A 16,870-nucleotide genomic window follows, 5' to 3' on the forward strand; every position below is an offset into this window, starting at 1 on the left:
GAAAAGCTGAAAAGCGAAAAGACTCGTTCGACTATCCTGGACAAAACCTCAGGCAGCACGAAAAAGAAATTTGCCCTACACGTCAGAAATGAAACTGCACAGAGGAGAAACACTGCAGACGTGGGAGCCAAAGAAAGCCGACAGGCGGCTGAAACTCGTCCCTCCGCCAACTTCAGCTCTGTGCCCTTCTCCAGTCCTCCTCACACCATGTTTGGAAGTCAAGTGGTACACCTTACACTAACCATCCGCCCTGGATGCAGACAGCAGTCTGAGCAGACCAGCCAGAAATGGACAATAATGGGAACAGACACGCGGTATAAAACAGCTCCGTGGCTGCCATGAGAGCTGCTCCGCGTTGAGCTTTTAGCCTTAGACAGCCCACTGGCATCTGCAAAAACTTCATGGTCACCATTAACGTTGGAGTATAATTATGTGTTTTCACTCGAGGTGCTGTAGACAAACCGGAGGTAATTTAGCCCCAGAGCAGTTTTTGTACATCCCTCAGCCTTGCCCGCAATAGGCAGTAATGTCAGATTCCTCTTGCCAGTAATTGGATGGTAGTAGTTTCACAACCAGCTAGATAGCACACAACGTTTTATTAGTCATAGGTGGCAGCTCAGAGACTGCATTTATGACCTAAGCGTTCCCATCCAAAACCAAAAAGAAGTGTAGGTAATACTGTGAACACAAACAACAGCATGCACACATGCCAGGGAAAGAGTGAGAGCAGGAGCCAGGGTATACCCAAGCCCCGCATTAACTGTTAACAGATCTCTATACTAATTACTCATTCACATCCCCTCGACCTTGCTTGATCAGCCTAAACCTCACCATGCAGTGATGTGGAAACACGGCTGGAAAACTTCCTTGCAGAGGAATTTGATCTGTTTGGACTATTAACCTGGCAGAGTTTGCAGTGCCAGCTCCGGTCCCCTGATGCAGGTTCATGCCCACACCTCTGCCCCTTGCTTTGCTGGCAGAGACACCAAGAGCCAAAGCAGCCTTCCTGCACAAGTGGCACAAGCCCTGGCAGCCTGGCTTCACCAACACACTCTTCCCAAGCAGGAGCCAGGATTCCCCCATACCTTTTTGATAACAGGAATCACCAGGAAGCAGCTGACAGCAGCAGGGGAGTCCAAACCCTTCTGTGGGGCCTTCAGAGGACACATGCCCTGCAGCCTGTACACTGAAATCTTCTGGTCCTGTGGAAGAACACACCAAATTCAATGAATTTCTTTCGCTTCTCATGATTTTTACCCTTTGATAACTGAATCCCAAACGGTTTTTATTTGTATTTTTTCCTACGCAAAGCCTGGATTTCCCTTTGTTTTCTCTGGAGGCCATTTGCCTATGGGTAGAACCTGGGGGCTGCCTTCCCCAGAACCAACTGTGACCCAAAGCCAACTAAAATCAGCACTCCAGCTGTTACAGCAGCGTATCTAAAACCAGCATTGGCAACCCCAACTCTGAACAAACCCTTAACGTGTATGTTCAGACTAATAATACTGGAGTTACAAGGAATATGCGAACCCTGCCTCAATTTGAGTGGATAGAAAAGTCAAATACCTTATTTACCAACGTGGGAGAAAGATACACACCTTCACTCCATTCCAGCTTTCATACTCCAGCCATGTGAATTCACCAACACAGATTACTTATTCTGCACACGTGGCCTCCTGCCCCTCAACACCAAAACTGAACTTCAGGAACATTCCCATTTGTTTCATCTATGTTTTGTTTGCTTTGTGTCAAATGGTTGTGCAGAACAGGCTGACACTTAACACAGCCCTTTCTGATGGGCGGATAAAGGCTCAGAGATAAGCCAGCCGTGCTCTCCCACTCTTATCTTTTCAGCCGTGGTTTTCCATGGTGAACGCTGCACTTGGGTGCCCATTTCCCACCAGATTCCAAATCCCTCGGCCCTGTTTTACAACCCCACCCACGATGAATGGTTTCTTTCACTGCTCCCCTTTATCACTCAGAGATAAGGATATTTCCCAGACGGAACCACTGGGTGCAGATATACTCCAACCGGAGCAGTTTCACCTCGGGCAGCTGAGCTTCCCATGACTGCTCTGAACACCAGGAGACACAACCGTGCTCTACGTGTCAGCCAAACATCATGCAGCACCAACAGCCCATGAGGCAGCAGGTGTCAAGCCACGCTGCTCAGCTCTGTTGTCTCCAGCACTCTTAGTTCTATTGACTGAAGAGGCCATAGGTTTGCATGCCTTGCGAGGAGGAGCACTTGAGCAGGGTGCAGACGGCCTTACCTCCGTAGCAGCCCAGAGGGTGTTCTGAAATTTCAGTTGGCAGCACAGCTTCATGCCGGGGCAGCTCATCCTCTCCACTTCTATGACCCCTTTTTCTGGATTCACCACCGTGTAGTTTCTGAAAAGAGCAAACAGTTGGCTGCAGCCAGCATCCAACCTGCAACAGGGCACTTCTGGCTGAGCCACAGCGTGCTGCAGGGCTCTCCAAAGGGTTCTCATAAAGGAAAAGACATAAAGACATGGCCCAGCTCTTCCTCAGGGTGGATGTGCAATTTCAGCTCTGCTATCTGACTTTGCACTGAAATGGATGAGGAGCTCATCCACTGCCAGTTACTATAACTCAGCTGTGAGACGAGCAGCTCCAGCTGAAGAGCAGTAATTAATAGCTGGAAGCTCTCGGCCTTCCTCACCCATTAAGATTCTCAAGAGAATATGTGCTCTTTTCCCAAGCTCGCTGCCTCAGTATTATCTTGTTTCATTACTAATTCTGGTACATAAACAGCAGATGACGATTCCTCCACCTAAGAGCAAAGATCCGTAACCTGATAAATTCTTTTATAAATATGACCTATAAATATTTTTGCAGCTACAAGGATTTTGTTTGTTTTGGGTTCGGGGGAGTTTATTGGCTTTGGGTGTTTGAACAACAACTGGATATTCACAGTCGCATCTGCGAGCCCAGATGTTGGACCAACTGCAGCACAGGCAATCACACATCCCCAAATCTGTCATATAGAAGCAATTTGTTATTCAGCAGTCTCCAGCAATTGCATTGTCCGGTCAGGAAGCAGATTCCCTGAGATATATTGCTGTGAATACTTGGACAACATCCATGTATTCAAAATACATCTGTGGGTCCCATGTGTTTCAGCAGGAATAGTTGCACTGCCTGCGCTGAACGGCCGGCCAGGCACCACAAATAGCAAAGCAAACAGCTCAGGAACAAATCACGTACCTTCCCCATTAGGTTGATGCCTTACGCACAATTAATACAAAATTCAGATCCATTTGCGAACGTTTCCAAATAAAACGAGGGCTGTAAAAATCAGTAACATCCATAAAAATAAACCTAACCAGCTACGGGTCATAGGTGGCTGAGCAAAATGCCATCATCTCAGTCACCATTTAATAACACTTATGGCACATGCCTAGCCAGTATGGCACGCATTTTACTGGAAGCATACACTTGGATGCACACACAGCTTCAGGCATGTGGCTAACTCCTGATGATTTCAATAGGATTTAAGCATGTGCTTAATTGCTTTGCAGAAGAGAGATGGAACTGCAGTCTCAATTAGGAAAGGTTTAGCGTTAAATGGCCTCATTAGGAAAGGCAGAACACGTCTGTTCTCATGTGCAAATGCTCCATCCTGTGTGTATGAATCATTACACTGCCCTAATCTTCTCCTCATATTAACCGAAGCAGAGTTAAGCTCATTAAATATCCTTTATAAAGCAACCACTGTTCCCAATTAAAAGAGTTTGGGAAAACAGCATTGAATGTATCCTTGGCATTTGCTCAAATTCACTTTCACCTTCTTTACCTCCCCTCGGAGGGGTAACTGAAGACACTGAAGGATTCGTACTTTAAAAAGAAATGAGAAACAGGAGCCATCTAACCTGGTGTCTTCCTTCCCATCCCAGAAAACCACAGTGTATTCCTGTCCTTGGGAGCAGAAGAAAGAGGACTGCTTCCCACAGGGCAGCAGGTACATGAATGTAGCAAAGGTGGGATCTTTCATCTGTCCCACCACAGACATGGCCAGCGGACGCTGTGGGGAAAGGAAAAGAGAATGACACACATCACAAAGGCAGCTGGAGGTCCAGATAGAAGAACAGAGTCATAATCATTGCCATTAAAGCTACAGAGCCAAGGACTTCTTTAATAAAATCTCCTGCAACGTACCCATGTCTGCATCAACATCTCCTTACAAATCCCCCCTCAGTGGTTCTCAGCATCCCTCTGTATCCAAGAATTTATTCAGACATAAGGTGCAAGAATTCTGGGACCTGACCCAACCTCTGCCTGTTTGTGAGTCAAGGCAACCTTTATTTGAAGAACAAGAGCTACAAACCATCAACTTAATTAATGAGAAATGTAATACACCAATATCCTTTTTTTTTAATACTTAAAAGCCTTTTCTTATCCCCTCATATTGCCTTTATATAATTGGAGGGGTTTTGAAGTCTTTGTAGTTCCATTCCCAGCATGATGCTGTAGCTGCTTCTAGAAATTATGGGTAACGTCTTGCCCAAGCAAAATCAATAGTTTAACTGGCACTGACATCAAGAGGCCTGCATGTCACCCCAGATGTCTTAGGCCAGCAATCTGCCATTGTTTCATTCATAAAACTCTAATTTAAGGTAGTAGAAGCTCTGGGCCAAATCAGCAGGAGGGGGAAACAGGCAACTGAGCTGCAGAGCTGTACCAAGAGGGATGCTGGTGATAAGGGGTGTCTGGTACCTTTTCTGGCTTAGTGTCCCAGCACTCCATCATGAGTGCCTGCATCCTATACAGCTGCACCTCTTCCGGCTGACCAAGAACAGGACGGATCCCTTTCGACAGCTTCTTTGCGATCTGCAGTTGGTGCTGCCCTAGCACAGGCCGCTGACCAGACAGCAACTCGTACAGCACCATTCCATAGGAGAACATGTCAACCTAGAGCCAGCAACAGAGCAAACCTCCCATGGTAAAGGCAGCATGGAAGAACACAATGGGAAAGATAGCGCTGCATAACAACACAGCAATTAGAAGGGAATTCATCATGAAGCTGCCACCACCACCACCCATGGACATGCCACGGTTACCTTCTCATCATAGACTATGCGAGGCCTGATCTCAGGGGCTTGATAGCCTGGTGTGCCTTCCACCCCAAGTGCTCCTTCATGGAACGACTGCCGGGAGATCCCGTAGTCAGACAGCTTGATATTGACGTGCTCCTTGACATCCAGGGACCACACCAAGATATTGTCTGACTTCAGGTCACAAAAGATGATGTTCTTCTTATGCAGGTAGGCAAGGCCGGTGACAATCTGATAGGCTATTTTGTGTGTCAGCATGTGTCCCAGTGGCACAAAGGAAGACCCTGCCACAAAGGAACAGCCTGCCTTCACATCTTGTAAATGTAACTGCTTTTCTCCCCCTTTTTTTCCCTCTTTCAAACACCAGAGCAATAACTAAGAATGTTTTAAATCAATCACCCAATGCCAACATTCAAAGCGTCACCATTTAGGTTGCTATACAAATCTGGCAGTTCTATTACGAGCTTTAAAACCCTTCCAACCTCCAGATCCCCAAATCTTATGGTGAGAATTAATGCTCAGCTGAAAGTTGACACAAAGCCAAGATGCCAAGAGGGTCAGATGGCCTCACTCAGAATGAGTGTCATTCATTTGATGGCGGCAGGAATACAGATAGTTATGGGAGAATTCAGACTGCCAGACACACATCTGCGGGGGGAAGAACACAGCACTACACAGGCAGAACTGAAGAGAGGTGCACTTCTTTCTTATTACTTAGCAGAGAAAGTGAAAACCCAGTCTCCAAAGTAGTTTACAAAACCCCGAGCATCAATTTTTACACTTATTCCCCAGAGGCACAGCTGAAGAGCAGCACCATCCCTCCCAATTTCCCTCCTTCCTTTGAGCACTGGTTTTGGCTTTATCAATTATTTGCCACTATCGTGACACAGGAGTGAAATCTCCCAGGAGGGAGATGGTGCTTTTTACCTTTGGAGTTTTCAGATAAGACGGTGGTGAGGCTGCCCAGAGGGGCCAGCTCCAGTGCAAAGCAGAGTGGATGGATGCTGATGCCGATGAGGGAGACAATGCAGGGGTGCTGCAGCGAGTGGAGCATGCTGGCCTCCTGGCGGAACTCGGAGAAGTTCTTCATGGCATCCATGGCCCTCAGGTGCTTCAACATGGTATCTGGCAAGACAGAAAAACTCCTTCTCAGTCCCCAGCTTTCCAATTATTCCCTTTCTTTATGTGCTGGCATAGATGGAATAAGACTTAATAATAAGGTAGAGACCTGCAAGTCCTTAATGCAAACCCATGCAAATACACACCTCTCATGGCCACTGACCTCCTTCTCTGACATCCTACAGTGAAAATAGTCTTAATTTCTGTACCTTACAGATGCTGTCATGAAAGACTCCTTAAAACACACCTTCCTCCTCCATGAAAACACATCAGTTTTGCTGTATATTTCAAAGCTGTATACAAAGAGGTGCTGCCAGCACTTCAGAGAGCAAAGGCTTTTTGGTCTCAGCTTGCGATCTCAGGCTGCAAGAGTGAATCTCAGTGCTGATTCTGTACTGTACCTGCAGCTGAAGTGGGAGAACCGCTGCATTTTTTGATCTGAAATCTCTTCACAGCCACTGGTTTTCCTTGGTATCGTGCCCGATATATAACGGTCCCACTTCCACCCTGGCCAAGAACGTTGTTTTCATTTTCACTACATTCCAGCTTGCTGTTTTCCAAGAACAATCTGCCAAAAAGACATTGGGGCTTTTTATTTAGAGGAGGAGCTTTAAAGGCACTGCAAATTCACGTTTTTAATGTCACTGTCATTTTCACACACACCCATTAGGTTCTTGTTTTATCTGCTGAGAAGACTGGATCACCTTTGTCATCTCAAGGTGCTCTGTGCTGGCTCACATGTGGCCCAGCAGATTCTTTGCAGAAAGAAAAGTTAGAAGCAAATAAGTGAAAAAGGCTTTTTACTGGGCCAGCTTATCCTATGAGAACCCAACAGATCTGGAAAGCACATGAGCTCCTTCTCCAAGCAGATGGCACAGCTACAGACATTTCTAACATTCGTCTGTATTAATGATTTTTTTTTTTGTTTGTTTCATTTACCTCCTGTTCCTCTTCTCTCTGTTGAGGCAGGACAGGATGTTTATGAACAGCCCCACACTCCAAAACCTGATTATTCCAATCACCTTACTGTTCCCAGGCTGTAATTCATCATTTCCCCAATCTTCCAGAGCCTACTTTCACAGCTGTTCGTACTTCAAACATCTCCACTCACCTCGCACCAGCCAAATAAGTCTCTTGGAGAGACCATAGTGGGTGGCCACTGGTGATGCTGGCCCACAATACCCATCAAAATGACTGTAAAAAGGGATTGGGAGGCAACGGGAACATAGAAAGCTCCAAGAGCAGCTGATGGGACACCATTTGGTCAAGACACATCACAGCTCGGCTTCCAGCCCAAAAAGGTCTGAGAAGAATGAACTGTGATCCTAGAGAAGATTCAGTAAAGTGAAAAATAAAGTCACAAAATGGTTGGAAGAGACCTTAAAAGACCATCCAGTTCCAATCGCCATGCCATAAGCAGGGACACCTTCTACTCACTATCCTCACTGTCAGTGTGCTCCTCTAGCAGAGACCGGAGGTCACTGAATAACGTTACCTGGCAGGAAAATCTGTCATGAAGAGCTCTGGGACCAGCTCTTGGAGAGAAACAGGGATGTCGGGGTGGTTAGGGCATGTGATGTAGTCCAGTTCGATGGCAGTCAGCACGCAGTCCTCCATGTTGAAGTACTGTGCATCCTCTGCCTTCTCGCCACACTTGTCCTCCAACCTGGAAGCAGCACAGATGTGGCAGGGCACATACTGCTCCATCAGCAACGTACCGTCACTCTCAGTGGCTGTGAGTGCTTCAAACCAAGCAAACAAACAGAAAACGTAACTCAGACTGAGAAGGAGCAACAGCTCCGAGTGCATTCAAGTGTCTGCAGTCACTGCCTGGATCCAATGGCAGAAGGTCAGACCCACAACTGCAGCAGTTTGTGAAAGCAGGCTTATGAAAGCAGCTGATGCAGGGCAGGAGAAAGCACTATCTGCAGCACTGAAGGCAGGAACACATCCCTCTCTCTCATGAGCAACAATTTCAGGCCCTCTAATGGAAAAGCTACCATGACAGAACCTCTCCCTTCAACTACAGAGGGATTTGGTGTTGTCAGCCCCCATTAAATGCCTACAGTCCAGTGGACGAATCCAGGCCACAGCCTTTGAAGTCAGACTCTTCTCAAGCTTCAGCAATTAACATTATCATTATTTTAATCTAAAGGCAAATAAAATCTTCTTTTAAGTTTGTAGCACGCAGAACATGATTATGTGAGACAACTGTTTCCTTGGGAGAACCTCCAATTAAGAGATTTTGGCACAGTGTTCCAGACCGTTGAGTGACCGATATGAGATGACAAAGAATACTTGAGATTTTGTTTTGGTTTTAAACAAAGCGTATTGGGGTTGCAAACGGCCCGCTGGGTAACAGCATGATCTGTGCTGATCACAGGAAAAATAACTGCTGGAGTCAAGGAAGTTACCTTGGCACAGAATCCCTGGTATCGTATTCGCTCATGCCTCTCACATCACAATTTTATTAATTACAGGCTATTCAAAATGGGGGATAAAAAGCTGATCCCAGCTGACCCCAAAAGGAGTTTTGGCATTGAGGGACAGAACCAAGTAGTCTGGGTGGAATCCTGCCTCCGTTATGAGCAAGGGAAGAGACCCTCACTACTATACAAGCAGGTCTTGCTTCATCTGTAATGTTTCACTTGTGCTTGCTGAGATTGATGGGATGAAAGACACGTGGTTGTAGACCAATGGTTGCCGGCAAAGAATCTCAATCTGTCTGCAGGTTATCAGCTTCTCTCAGACATTATTGACTTGAGACTCTCAGAACCTGAGGGGTCTTCACACACAACACTGCACGCCCAGAGAGCTTCCCCAAAGGACTTTCTGTTATACAGACATAACACCACGCTGACAATTACAACAGCTCTCTTACCAGGAAACCACTGGTCTATCAAAGAGTTGACATGATCTGTGATGAACGCCATGGCTGAAAAGTCTCTCGCTTCTGACTGGCAAATGATTTTAATTCCCCCACTTTTTTTCTTTTTCCAGTTGACATCAGAAGACTCAACACTGTTTAAGAAAGACAAAGGACAGCGGAATGAAGCTTTTGTGAAGAATCGGCGTCAACAAGCTTTCTTTCTCCTAGGAAAGCTGAGTTACAAAATAACATGCAGTTCACAGGCAATCAAAATAAAACCTTGGCTTTGAATATGAATTTCAATTCAATCCATTCTGCAAATGACTTTCCAGGCACTGGAAGAGTAAATGCATCTGCAGATAATGCAGAGATGGAAGTCTAAGTGGCCACTGACTATCTTTGAAGGAACATGGGTGGCAGCATTCTTCCAGCCTCACAACCAGCAGATATTCTGCCTTGACCAACTTAAACCCATTGCCCATAGCTCCTGTCACATGCAGTCTCATAGCAGTGAAGCACCTCCACTCACCTGGATTGCTGCCACACAGTGGTTTAATGATTCATTGGAAAACTCACTGACTTAAGGAAATATTTGCAGGCGTAAATGCACGATTTTACCTGGCAAAGTGTTCTGCTCTGAATCCCACTCTCTGCTTTCAGCTCTCTTTAAATTCGTGGCCGCAATAACACGTAAGGCTGACATATTCAGAACTGCCATGCAATCACTTACTCATTGTTGTTGTCACCAGCTGTTACCAGATGAGTTATGTCTATTACAAGAGCCTCCTCTTCCACCGATGAGTGAGCACCGACAATGAGTCAGGCCCATCCATCTCCATTCAGATGATGTGCTTCACACACTCTATTAGTCCCCTGTAACGCATGCTGCATTACAAACACAAATTACCTAAGATAGCCTCCATCAAAGGTAACGAACAGACCTTCCTGCCAGTAAACAGTGTGAGTCCTTTTGACTCGGAACGTGCTGCAGCGGTTTCTTTGGGTGCCTGTGAAGCTGTAGATGGTCACCTTTTTGTTTCTTGTCTTGGTGTTCTTCTTGTTTTCAAACAGCTGAAACAAACAAAACCATGATAACCACCAAAGCACTGAAATTTCTCCTAATAACATTGTTTTACTCAAGTTATTATGGTGCCGACTCTTTTTCTGGCCTTCGTAGATGTTACCATAATGTTTCCATACAGGGTGACCTGTATTTATAAAAAAATAGCACTGGAATGAAAATAGGCACATTCAAAGCTGGTTTTGCAGCAATGAAAACATTTCCATGCTACTCAAAAAGGAACAGTTTCATGACAGAAAACAGCTCCAAAAGAAAAATGCAAAGCTGTAGGAGCGGGTCAACAGGAGGCCACAGAAATGAGGAGGGGGTCCCTCTCCTGTGAGGAAAGGCTGAGGGAGCTGGGCTTGTTCAGCCTGGAGAAGAGAAGGCTCCAAGGAGACCTCAGCACAGCCTTTCAGTACTTCAGGAGAGCTTAATTCTACAATCATGACATCTGTGACATGAACTCTTCAATTCCAGAAGTCTTAAAAACCCTAAGAGTTAAATGCTTAGCTCTAATTTGCCACTAATGAACAAGTCTGCCCTCAGTGTAGAGTTAACTCTTCCACCTGCTTCAGTGGGAGGAAGACAGCTCCTCTCCAAGGCATTTCAAACCAGCACTTTGAGCAAAAGGTACCATTGTTTTCAAACCAAAGCATTAATCTGCAGAACTTCACTGTATTCACTGCCCTGGTACTTATTTCTCTGCAGACGTCTTTCCATTTACCTCACTAAGGACTGAATAAGGTCACTAGCAAAGGTGTTCTAAGGTCATGCAGTGTCCGTGGGGATGTAAGCAAGGAGTTGCCAAGGCAGCCCTTTAGAACAGGTAAAATGATGAAATGGTTTCAGAATCCTGGAACTCGGAGTACCTTCCAAACACAAGGCACATGTTCTCCACGTTCTGTACACTGATGACAGAACACAGCGTAAACACGTAGCTGTTAAGAAGATACCACAGCAACACTAAAAATATTCTGCTGCTATTTGTTACGGCTTCCAGCAGATCTGCGTTTTCAGATCTGAGCTGCTGTAAAAAGTCACCTATATAACAACAGAATTCACATAGCTTTCAGAGCCTGACAGAGACTACCTTCATAATATGCATACCACTTCTACTAATGGGATGCCTGCTTGCACTTATTATCTCATTAATGCAACAGACTTGTAATTTCTTTTTCCTCTTTTAAACCCATATGGATCCAAGCTGACTTGATGGAGATATTCCAGATCTCTGCTGGTAAACAAGAGCAGGTAATAATATTGAAGGCCATGACTGAATCAAGCTGGATGGGAAGAAACACTCCCAAGTACTAACTTTAACAGTCTTTTCTTGCTTGCAGAGAGAGGTACAGTCACCTACCTGGAGGTCCATCTCTGCCAGGCTAATTAACATTCGTGCAATGAATCTTTGCCAGAAGCCGACTGGGACAAAACTCATCTTGAAGACCCTTTGGATGGTGTTTGTGGTCTGGTGGCAGAACCCATGGATATCTAACGCTGGTTTGGTAGGCAGCAGATGAGGGAGGAGGTAGCTGAAACAAACCAAATTCAGCAGCTCAAACTTCAGCTACAGCTTGTAACAGTGAGTACATTGTTACTGGATAATAAGGCGATTCAGTCTCCAAAGAGATTTTTAATGGCACAGCCTACTGCATATAAAAAAGCTTTTAGGCTAAAGGCGTTGCAGCAATACATGGAGAAGTTCATTTACACTATGGAAGCAAGCAGAGGCAAAACAGACATGACATAATTCAGCCAGGGCTATTGGACGGGGCTAAAATTGATGTAATCAGCAGGACATTTGTGTAATCACAAATTAAATGCACAAAAATACAAGAGTCGTTAGAACAGCTGTGATGCTGAGCCTCATTCAGGCTCGGTATCTTTATTACCGTGCTCTGGTAGTAAACAGAAGAATACAGCTGTGCTGCTACGTGCAACAGAAGATAAATGCAAAAACATAAAGCAGCTCAGCTTCTTTAAGCCCAGAAGGTGGGAAGAGGAGGTGCGGTGGGAGATGGCAATGAGACATTTACAGGCTGCAGGGACGAGGCTGCTCTGGCTCTCATCCCAGCCCCAAGCATTAAGCATCTCATGCGTCAGTATGACAGTGCTCCCTGCTGCACTGTGTTGCTGGACTCCCTGCCGTGGCCCTGACAAACTTCCACAGCGAGGACTCACTGTGCCAGGCTGATGCCAGCAGAGATGTTCCCTGCCTTCCTCCATCTCGTCCTGCAAGCACAGACTAGGTCCAGCAGTGGATCTTTTCCCAGGTGTGGGAGGAAACCCAGAGCTACCGGGCTACCAGAAGAGAGCAGCACTGGAGCAGAGGCCAACAGAAAGCCTTCAAATTGTTTTCAGATCTCTCAGTAAGCACTGAGTATCCATTTGTTCCGATCCTCACGATCTAGGAAGCTAAAACTTTGGAAGCATAAAACTGTTTTGAAAGCTACGAGCTTACGGCTTTCAATACCTGCCAATAAATCTCTTAACGGTGATGCTTTTCTGTAGCAAATAACTTACACAATCCAAAATCAGCCCAAATCACATTTGGTTGTAAGCAGAAACAGTGCTGTTTCATCAGCGTTGAGCCTGAGAAAATTTGTCAGCATCTGGGGCTCATCACTGACGGGCATCATGACAGCAAGGAGGCAAACAGCCAAGGGCCCCGATCGACATACAGTGACAGAGACAAGACACACCACTAGAAACTAATGTTGGGTCCAAATCCAACGCTTTAAGCCTATCACATTTTCTCTCCAGCAGCTGCAGTACTCTGTAAAAACTGAAAAGTCACTTTGGAAAAGGTACCTATCACTGGACAACAGCCTTCTCCATATGTCACAGCCCATAACATCTGATGGTGTTTTACATGATCAAATTATCCCTTCCGTAAAATTATCCTTGGAATGTAGAACTGATAAAAATTTCTCTTCGCTTACAAATTAAAGTAAGGATGGCCATATTTTCAACCAGATCAAAGCTAAGTTGTATGCACCTCAGGTGGAGAAACGGAGTGCACTAGCCTTGTTCCACACAAGTGGACGACACACTTTATGGCATCAAATCTTCAGTGCATCAGAGAAAGAGTCAATGAGCACTGGAGGTAAGAAGGCCAGTGAGGCCCTTCTGGACCACAAGTATATAGCGGATTACAATACAGATGGAGATTTGATGCTCCTGAACAACAGCCAAGGCAAATTTTGGAAATATGTGAAACGTGCCCCCATCCACCCTTTCAGAACAGAAACCAGCAGCTGCTTTCTCTGCTCACTGCACAGAAATCCTATCTGGCAATTTAGACAATAATTGCAGAAGTGTGGTAACAAATAATTGTTCTGTGTCTGGCTAGCACGTTAAATGAATCCAACCTGCTAGAGCTGCCGTCTGTCAATAGGAAGAATATTCTGTTAATGTGGCTTGAATCGCTCTAAAAAAGATTGGGCAGGCCATGAAAAAGGAGTTTCCTTGTTCTTGAGGCTCAAACAACGTGATTTTCTTAGAGAAAAATGGCAGACAGAGACGAGGAGTCCAAAAGGCATTTTGGACAAAGCAGAAACATCGCTGCTTTATCTGTGTTAAGCCTGAGAAAATTTGTTGGCATCCGGGACTGGATAAGTGACAGGCATAATGACAGCACAAAGAATGCTGCACTTGTGCTGGCATTCAGAGCTCCCAAGAGGCTGAGGGCAACACAGCCACACTGTCGTGGAAGGGCAAGGTAGGGAAATGCAAATGCTGCAGCAGAAGTGCACTATGACGATGGTTGCACCATTAACCCAACGACAGGCGGTCGCCAAGCAGATGGGAGAGAGAAAAATAGCAGGGAACTCTGCCCACCAAAGGAAAAGGGATGAGAGGTGGGAGGTGGAGGGGGGGAGGAAGATTCATTGACATTTAAAGAGAATGAGGCTTCCTGCTCTATTTTTAGGCAAAAATAATCAGCAGCTTTGGATGATGCTAAAAAATAAGTCACATAAGCTACTGAAGCAACACTTCCCTGCTCTCACTAGAAATAAAACAGTCGTGCTTTCAGACCTGATGTCATTACTGGCTACCGAAAGTCTCCTGCCATACTCATGGAGTGAGGATCTTCCATTAGAAACTGATGACTCCAGCCCATCTATGTTTCAGGCCTAGCAGCCAGGAGCCTCACATTCCCTCTTAGCTTCAGCTGTGCCAGCCAAGCACTCAGAGCTCCCATCTGTTCACCACCACATCCCTGCCCATGCCACTGCCCTCTGTGCTGGTGGCTGAGTTGGTCAACTGAGCATCCCTTTCCCTGTCAGCCTCAATGCACTGCATGGGCAAAGACTTGCCTTGGAAACTTTTCAAACTCATTTGGACTACAGGATGCTCGTGCCACACTACTGCTTACAGTGACAAAGCCTCTTAATGTCCACTGATTAAATGTCCAGTTTCCTCCAGCCTAGCTAAGCATCTCTAATTATCAACATACCTGTTATTGGCTACTGGCAGGGCAATTTCAAACTTGGCCAAGAACTGGAAGTACTGCTCTTCAGTTTGTTCAGTGAAGCCCGTCCCAACTAGCAGCATCCTGAGATCCTCTGCTCTGATGACTCCATTTTTAGCTACAGACTTGGAGCTCTTGATGTTGAAAATCCTCTGCAGACACTCAGAGAGCCAGACGGGGTCAAGGAAGTAGAGATTTCTCAGGCCATGGCTTGTGTCTGGGAAATGCAGTAGTGTACCTGTTTCTATGAGGAAATTAATTGCTGCAAGGAAAAAAAAAAAAAGAACAAAAAACAACAGAATTGTAGATGAGCAACAGAGCAGCATTAGGAAAGCACAGAGAAGATGAGGAGGGATATGAGCAGCTTTATTCACACCAGGTATAGACTGTACGTAGCAAAGCAAAAGCAACACGTACCTGAGGAGTGCTGCTATCTGGCATTCCACTTGCAATTCCCCCCACCCCACACACACACACATTGTCTAACCATCCATTTTTCTGTTCCCATTACATCTCCCCTTCACCCTCCTGCCACCCCACCAAGCCTGTCTCTGGCTCTTGCACAGCAAGGCCTCCAGAAATAGCTCAGGACAAGGGCCCTATTCTTCACTGAATGTTTCAATTGGTCACACACTAATTGCCAAGAAATTATCAGCCTGCCATGACCTACCAGTCTGCAAGTCCTCATAATCTTTGATATCGTTGCCAGGGGTTTGCTCAATGATCAGCTCTATCTGTCTGTCTGTTAAATACTGCACATCATCATTCTGACTTCTTTTATGCTGTTCTGCAAGGACAGCTTCTTGAAGACTAAGGTAACTCCTTGGAATCTGCAAGGAGAAAAACAGCAGGATCAGGATCAGACGGCAATCACTCTGTCAGTGATGATCTGTCTAAACACTCTGTGTGCTTTGCATGCCTCCTGCAGTAGCAACTCCTAAAATTCACCTCTCAGTCCAAACCCAGCCCACAAAAAAGCTGCCACTGGGAAGGAAGACCACTACAAAGCACAATTCTTACCAATCTCCCGGCAAGTTTCTGTGAGCAAATTGAGCTGCCAACGTCCTTCATGTTGCAAGTGACATGGAAAATCAGCTGTCGGAGTCCATCGAGGCCTTCCAAAGTCTTACATGAGAGCTCACTGCAAAAGTCACGCAAGGGTGAGGATTACCAAACCTTATCAGCATGCTGGCTTCCTTTCCATGCTCGCTTTCTCTTATCACTGACTAAACTTCCTGTGTCAGATGAATGGGAGGAAGGCTGTCAGTGAGCATTTTCAGCTTCAGAGAAAAATACTAAGAAGTCTGGAAAATAAATACTAAGCCAAACTCTGCTCTGCTTGCTCTATTTGCTGCATGGGGCTCTTCTATTCCCTATGCACTGTGACCTATCAGGCCTTCCTTGGGACACCAACCAAAGCCATCACCCTTTTTCCCTTCAGTGCTGCTCACATCCTGGAAGGGACTGAAAGATGAGGAAAATCCTGTGTTCCAGCAGTCTCTGGAGATGAGTCCAGTCCTCCCAGCTTCAGATCAAAGAGGCAAAGATGATGATGACTACCAGACACCTTTTCCCACTCTCATTCCGGCCCTTGCTCATCTGGGTCTTGTTATCTGGGAATTGGTGCTTAGATCCTAAAAGCTGGCCTTCATTCCGGCTTTGATAGCTAACAAACTTCTCATTCCAACTCCTGCTATTTCTGGTCGTTTTGTGGGCTGAATAAGAACAGTTCTCTTCCACTTTCCCCAACAAAAGGTCTTTATAACTGATCCTACACATGTTCCTGTGGCCAACAGAAAATCCTTTCCTAAAGCAATAAGCTTTATCTTAAACCTCAGCCACCAGTGGCACTAGGAAATCTACGTTCGCTGGGATGCTGGCAGAGCAACAGTGACAAACACACCCCAGGCTCATCACACAGGGCTTTACACCATGCACTCTGCATACTCCTCCAGCAAAATCAGGCTCAGTGCAGGCTGGGAGAAGGGAAGGTGAAGGGGAACAGGAGGGATGTGGGGCAGGGAAAGAGAGAAAGTCCCCTTGAGATAGGATGAATGAGATCACAATGACAGGAAAAGACGTATAGAGAACTGAACCACAATGTGTTCTCCTCTGCACTGTGTGTCTGCGTGCCTCACATTGGCTCCCTGGTACTTCTCCCAGCCACAGCCAGATGAAAGAGCCAGCTGGGGGGCCTGATGCAGAGCTTGCATTTGCAGAGCAGAGTGTGGGAGGTCTCCTGACAGCTCTGCCAGGCAGCAGATGTGAAG

The 16,870-nt window shown here is 45.9% G+C and overlaps 1 protein-coding gene across 3 annotated transcripts in view; it reads right to left on the reverse strand.

The window, feature by feature from the left end:
* Positions 1–16,870, reverse strand: part of LRRK1 (leucine rich repeat kinase 1) — a 61,656-nt gene that overhangs the window by 6,775 nt on the left and 38,011 nt on the right. For all 3 annotated transcript variants that reach the window (XM_072345679.1, XM_072345680.1, XM_072345681.1), the window contains exons 17-30: positions 15,621–15,741; positions 15,271–15,430; positions 14,586–14,862; positions 11,487–11,658; positions 9,971–10,134; positions 9,076–9,215; positions 7,690–7,936; positions 6,596–6,762; positions 6,003–6,200; positions 5,082–5,359; positions 4,738–4,932; positions 3,894–4,045; positions 2,274–2,391; positions 1,086–1,202 (exon numbers count right to left, since the gene is read on the reverse strand). In XM_072345679.1, the coding sequence (XP_072201780.1) occupies positions 1,086–1,202; positions 2,274–2,391; positions 3,894–4,045; positions 4,738–4,932; positions 5,082–5,359; positions 6,003–6,200; positions 6,596–6,762; positions 7,690–7,936; positions 9,076–9,215; positions 9,971–10,134; positions 11,487–11,658; positions 14,586–14,862; positions 15,271–15,430; positions 15,621–15,741 (2,506 nt within the window). The remainder of the gene's footprint in view (positions 1–1,085; positions 1,203–2,273; positions 2,392–3,893; positions 4,046–4,737; positions 4,933–5,081; positions 5,360–6,002; positions 6,201–6,595; positions 6,763–7,689; positions 7,937–9,075; positions 9,216–9,970; positions 10,135–11,486; positions 11,659–14,585; positions 14,863–15,270; positions 15,431–15,620; positions 15,742–16,870) is intronic.

The sequence above is a fragment of the Excalfactoria chinensis genome, chromosome 10, assembly GCF_039878825.1.
Source record: "Excalfactoria chinensis isolate bCotChi1 chromosome 10, bCotChi1.hap2, whole genome shotgun sequence".
Classification (NCBI taxonomy): domain Eukaryota; kingdom Metazoa; phylum Chordata; class Aves; order Galliformes; family Phasianidae; genus Excalfactoria; species Excalfactoria chinensis.